Source organism: Notechis scutatus, chromosome 2, assembly GCF_049901735.1.
Source record: "Notechis scutatus isolate UNSWTSFEM ecotype Mainland chromosome 2, rNotScu1.2, whole genome shotgun sequence".
Classification (NCBI taxonomy): Eukaryota; Metazoa; Chordata; class Lepidosauria; order Squamata; family Elapidae; genus Notechis; species Notechis scutatus.
The window spans coordinates 212,284,228-212,290,314 of record NC_142010.1 but is presented as its reverse complement, the minus strand read 5'-3'; the positions used below and the strand labels follow the sequence as shown (position 1 = coordinate 212,290,314).

Below are 6,087 nucleotides of genomic sequence, written 5' to 3'. Positions count from 1 at the left end.
ACCAGCAGACACTTAACTAGAAAGGGATGTCTGCTTTGCATTATTAATTAAATAGCATACCTGCCTCTTGAGCCCTTCTTTCGCTTAGTTTCACTAATCTTTAGATCCAGTTTTATTCCTTTAAAGATCATTTACTTCCAAGATTAAACATGCAAGTTGACTCTATATGAGGCCACTCCCAAATCAGTGACTCTTGGTCTACAAGTACACGACCCAACAATGTGTAGGTAGACATCTGAGAAAATAAGACACGTCGTGATTACAGCTTTAATATACAATGAATTACGGTCCCTTATTTCTTGTATCCTGAGAAATCCCAGTTTTAGATTTTTCAGCATAAAATACAGGTCTGAAAAGACCAACGCGGGAAATCTCTCAATACAGAAAACGGATGCACATTCTCGGGCAGAAAAAAATTAAAAGACTACAATTCCCACGAATGTTCGAGAAGGAAATGCTCATTGTCCCGCCTTTTTTTCCTCAGAGCAAGGCATTGTGGTCTCTGTAGTTTGTCTGGTCTTAAGGCCAACACTTGTCCCTTCGCAGCTTCTGGTCTAATTGAGAGAGAAAAGATGGCGTCGGAAGTTCCAAGAATGGAGCAGGATGTCGAAGAGGGAGAGATTTCGGACTCGGACTGCGAAATGCCGGTCTCGGCTCCTTCCAGAAGTCCTCAACAGGTCTGGCAAACTCTTACCAGTTCTTCCTGTGGGCTGAAGGCTTAGGAGGTCAGCCGGTGTTTTCTCCACAGAGGAAAACCGGCGAGCTTTGCAAAGCGTAGGACGGTGAGGTTAGCATTTTGGGAGGAAGCTTGCAATCCGAGTCTTCCCGCTCTTATTTTGGCACAATCTCATTGGAATGAATGTCTAGGCTTCTTTGAACCGCGGTGGGATCCGGTTCCTACCCGCCAAAGCAATAAGTTGTTGCTCTTAGTGCATTGGTTTCTCCCGAAGTCCTGCATTGTAAGCGACTTTTCAGTGTACCGAACAGAAAAAAAATCATTTTAGCAGAACCTAATACCGAGTCATAAGATTTCAGATTATTATTTGGATAATTCCCTGGATATTTGGGCCAGTAATAGGACAGAGTGCTTTCTCTGGAGATTGCAGTCAGCAGAACCTGTTTCAGGGTCTATTTTGAAGAGAAAGACGTGGTTTTTCTCTAGTTTTTCCCCAACGTTGCTGTTAATTTTCAAATTGTAGAAAGATGGTGTGCTTTGTCTCATTTAAATATTCATATTAGGAAAATGAATTTATTTCTGCTGAGATCTTTCACTTTCGTTTCTGCTCTTTCACTTGGCATCTTTGCTGACACATTTGGATATCCTTCTGAAAACATTCTGTGAGAGCAGTTTCTGGTTGTTTTTTAATAAAAGACAGATTTTCGCCAACTCCTTCTGGTCTTTTTCATTATGGAAACAGAACTTCTTTTTAATTTGTTTAATTTGTTTATGACTTAATTTTTATTCCAGATCCAGCTATCTACTGATTATGCTCCTTTTCTGACAATTTGGGGTGGGGGGGAGTTCTTTAAACAGCACAGTGACTCAGTCTGCATTAACATATCCAAATATGCTTCTGAAGAGACAATTTGACCTCCGATTTTAGCCTATTAAATGTGGAAAAAAATAATAGTGGTACATGATACATGAGTTCATAGCACATGAGTTCAGACTCATTCGCTTAAAAATATTCCCACAAATGTCTGCTCTGGACCCATTGTGTCAGATATAAGCTATATAGAATCAGCAAATTTTACTTTCTAAGCTTGTGGACTTCATAGTTAAATGACATTATTTAGATGGGTTATTAGTGAGATTATATAAAGTCAGAGTGAAATATCACTCAAACATAAGATTTTATATATAACAAAGTACTGCTGGCTCTGAAGTATACATAGAACATGCTACTTGCAACAGTTCTAGCACCCTGCAACCTTAGTAGGATGTTTAATTCATTGTTTCAATTGCTTATGTACCGCATCAGAATTGTTCAGATTAAGACAGCCTCTAACAATAAAGTAACTCTAAAAGAAATGTCCTACTGTAAGCTATTTTACTGATGATATATAAGTTCAGTATTGATTACTCAGCTAATTCATCTTCTAAAAGCTCTTGGTCAGGTTGGCTCTTTCTTCCATAATTGGTGGCAATGTAGTAAGCATTTCATCAGCAGTTTGATGAAATGATATCAGAGTAAAGCAAATTCTACAAGTTGAATTCCTTTTCCAGTGTGGCATCTTTCTATTTAATATTGCTAACCTCATTGTTCCAGCACTAAACTAGCTTTGTGCATGTAACAGCTGCTAGGATATTCTGCTTTGCACTAGAAAGTGTGTACAATTCCTTCAGTAGATGAATTATAAATTAATTTGTGGGAGTATGTCTTAAAATGTCTAAAGTAATCCATATTTGAAAAATAAAGTTGACATAATTTAACACAGAAATCAATTTCTGAACTGTAGTTCTGTTTGTGGGCTTATATCACATCCAAAATGTGAGTTTCTCTGAACATAAAGTTTTTAAATTTAAGTCAAAAATAGTTTGTTAAATAAGAATGTATTTCTTGCTAACTAAATAAGAATGTTTTTTAAAAAAAATCATATTCTGTTAATGAGTATGATTGATACACATACTTCATCTTGATTTTAGTGATACATCATTTTAAAATATTTAAGTATCTAGTAATTTGTACTTAATCTTACAATGCTTTTAAATCTGTGTTTATTTTCTTTGTGCTTTTTTGTTTTTGTTTCTGCTTTTTTCCCTTTTAAATTGTTCGGACTCTTTTTTTTTTTTTTAAAGAAGAAAGAATAACTCTATAGAGTGAAATAGAAGAGTACTTCTATTTCCTCATATTTCATGATTGGAATGTAAACCTGTCCAATTTTTTTAAAGGGTGAATTGCCTTGAGAAGAAGAGTAGCAATGCTTCTGTGGTACCAGCAGCATCTGCAGACAGGAAAGATCAAAAGGGATGGCAGAAGAAGTATTGCAAGCTCAATTCTTTCGTTTATATTTTTTATGTTGGTGCCTGTACAAAAGGGGTTGGGCTCACATTGTGCTGCCAGTATCATTTCTGTCATCTTGCCTTTTTGACCTTCTCTGCAGATGTCATTGCCATGTATCAAGATGTAATTTCAGAGTTCTGTAAAGTTCTTAAGCAACTTTCCCACTGAAGGGGACATACAAAGATCTAAAGCTTTCCTGCATAAGCCCTGGTTCACTTATTACTACATGGTTTCATGAAAATCTTCATCCAAATACAGATAGTCCTTGACTTACAGACGCTTGTTTAATGACCGTTCAAAGTTACAGTGTCATTAAAAAAGTGACTTATGACCAGTTCTCACACTTATGACTGTTGCAGCATCCCCCAGTCACTTGATCAAAATTTGGATCTTGCCAACCAGCATATATTTACAATGGTTGCATCATGCTGGTGTCCTGGGATTGTCATTGTCTTACAAGCTTCTGACAAGCAAAGTCAATGGGGAAACAAGTTTAGCTTAATGACCACGTGATTTACTTAACAACTGTAGTGATTCACTTAATAAGTATGACAAAAAAGTCAAAAATGGGTCATGACTCACTTAACAACTGCCTTGCTTAGCAACGGATATTGTGGTTTCAGTTGTAAGGTGATCTGCAACTCCCATATTTCTCAGAAAGCTGTTTATGACCATTCAGGTTGTCTGTCCAACTAAACTTTTCATGTGAAAGATACAAGGTTGCATCCTGGAATTTCAATTTTCAGTAGCAATGATATAATTTAAATATTTGTATAATGGCAAAGAAACTTGTGTCCAGTACATCAGAAAAACACTGAAATCTGTGAATTTCAGTAATCTTTATTTTTCTTCCCTCATGAAATGTCCTCAAGATAAAACTAACCTAAGTAGAACGTGCTTGAGTTAAGAACTATTAAAGAACTACCTAAGAACTATTAGTAGCAATGTAAATATTAGTCATAATAACTATTGTAAATAGAAAGGTCAGTATGCCCTGTATGTCAATATAATCTATATCCATATGAAGAGTACATGATGACTGCTGTAACAAATATAAATTGCCATTAGCAGATCAAAAAGATTTTTGTTTAATTGAGAAGATTTAGGTGTTTTTTTTTCCTGGTGCCCTGTTGGGAGAAAAAAATCATGCCCAAACACAGCCAAAATAGTTAGCTGACTCATACATATTCTTATTGCTTGCTCTTACATCAGATTTTTACAGTGCAGTCTAATATCTATTTAGAGGTATCTCCTATTTTGTTTAATGGAGCTTTCTTATCAGTAAGTAGGAACATGTTCATTGGATTGGTATAAAACTCGTTATGTTTGTGCTAGGGGTTACTTTTTATATCAGCATCTTCAACAAAATGTGAGTGAACTGTTGACATCTTCAGTTGTAATCAGATTCAAGAATTGTTAAAATGCGTTTAGAGCACCCTACACTATTAGGTAGGTAGGTAGGTAGGTAGGTAGGTAGGTAGATAGATAGATAGATAGATAGATAGATAGATAGATAGATAGATGATAGATACAGGTGAAACTCGGAAAATTAGAATATCATGCAAAAGTTCATTTATTTCAGTAATGCAACTTAAAAGGTTAAACTAATATATGAGATAGACTCTTTACATGCAAAGCAAGATAGTTCAAGCTGTGATTTGTCATAATTGAGATGATTATGGCTTACAGCTCATGAAAACCCCAAAGCCACAATCTCAGAAAATTAGAATATTACATGCAATCAATAAAACAAGGATTGTACATAGAACAGTATCAGACCTCTGAAAATTATAAGCATGCATATATACTCAGTACTTGGTTTGGGCCCCTTTTGCAGCAAATACTGCCTCAATGCGGCGTGGCATGGAAGTTATCAGCCTGTGGCACTGCTAAGGTGTTATGGAAGACCAGGATGCTTCAATAGCGGCCTTCAGCTCTTCTGCATTGTTCAGTCTCATGTCTCTCATCTTTCTCTTGGCAATGCCCCATAGATTCTCTATGGGGTTCAGGTCAGGCGAGTTTGCTGGCCAATCAAGCACAGTAATCCCACGGTCATTGCACAAGGTTTTGGTGCTTTTGGCAGTGTGGGCAGGTGCCAAGTCCTGCTGGAAAATGAAGTCAGCATCCCCATAAAGCTCGTCTGTGGAAGGAAGCATGAATGCTCCAAAATCTCCTGTTAGACGGCTACGTTGACCCTGGACTTAATGAAGCACAGTGGACCAACACCAGCAGATGACATGGCTCCCAAAATCAACACAGACTGTGGAAACTTCACACTGGACTTCAAGCATCTTGCAGTGTGTGCCTCTTTATTCTTCCTCCAGACTCTGGGTCCTTGGTTTCCAAATGAAATGCAAAAGTTGCTCTCCTCAGAAAAGTGGACTTTGGACCACTGAGCAACAGACCAGTTCTGTTTTTCTTTAGCTCAGGTAAGACGCTTCTGACATTGTTTGTTGTTCAGGAGCGGCTTGACAAGAGAAATATGACATTTGAAGCCCATGTCCAGGATCCGTCTGTGTGTGGTGGCTCTTTATGCATGGACTCCAGCCTCAGTCCACTCCTTGTGAAAGTCCCCAACACTTTTAAATGGCCTTTTCCTGACAATCCTCTCCAGGCTGCGGTCATCCCTGCTGCTTGTGCACCTTTTTCTTCCACACTTTTCCCTTCCGCATACCTTTCTATTAATGTGCTTTGATACAGCACTTTGGGAACATCCAACTTCGCTTGCAATTACCTTTTGAGGCTTTCCCTCCTTATGGAGGGTGTCAGTGATGATTTTCTGCACAACTGTCAGGTCAGCAGTCTTTCCCATGATTGTGATTCCTACTGAACCAGACTGAGAGACCATTTAAAGGCTCAGGAACCCCTTGCAGGTGTTATGGCTTAATTAGCTGATTAGAGTGGGACACTTTGAGCCTAGAATATTGAACCTTTTCACAATATTCTAATTTTCTGAGATTATGGATTTGGGGTTTTCATGAGCTGTAAGCCATAATCATCTCAATTATGACAAATCACGGCTTGAACTATCTTGCTTTGCATGTAATGAGTCTATCTCATATATTAGGTTCACTTTAAATTG

The 6,087-nt window shown here is 37.7% G+C and overlaps 1 protein-coding gene across 1 annotated transcript in view; it reads left to right on the top strand.

The window, feature by feature from the left end:
* The first annotated feature begins 520 nt into the window (after window positions 1-520).
* Window positions 521-6,087, top strand: part of PHAX (phosphorylated adaptor for RNA export) — a 14,627-nt gene continuing 9,060 nt past the window's right edge. Inside the window, exon 1 of the mRNA XM_026673807.2 lies at window positions 521-677. Coding sequence (XP_026529592.1) covers window positions 573-677 — 105 coding nt within the window. The 5' untranslated portion in view covers window positions 521-572. The remainder of the gene's footprint in view (window positions 678-6,087) is intronic.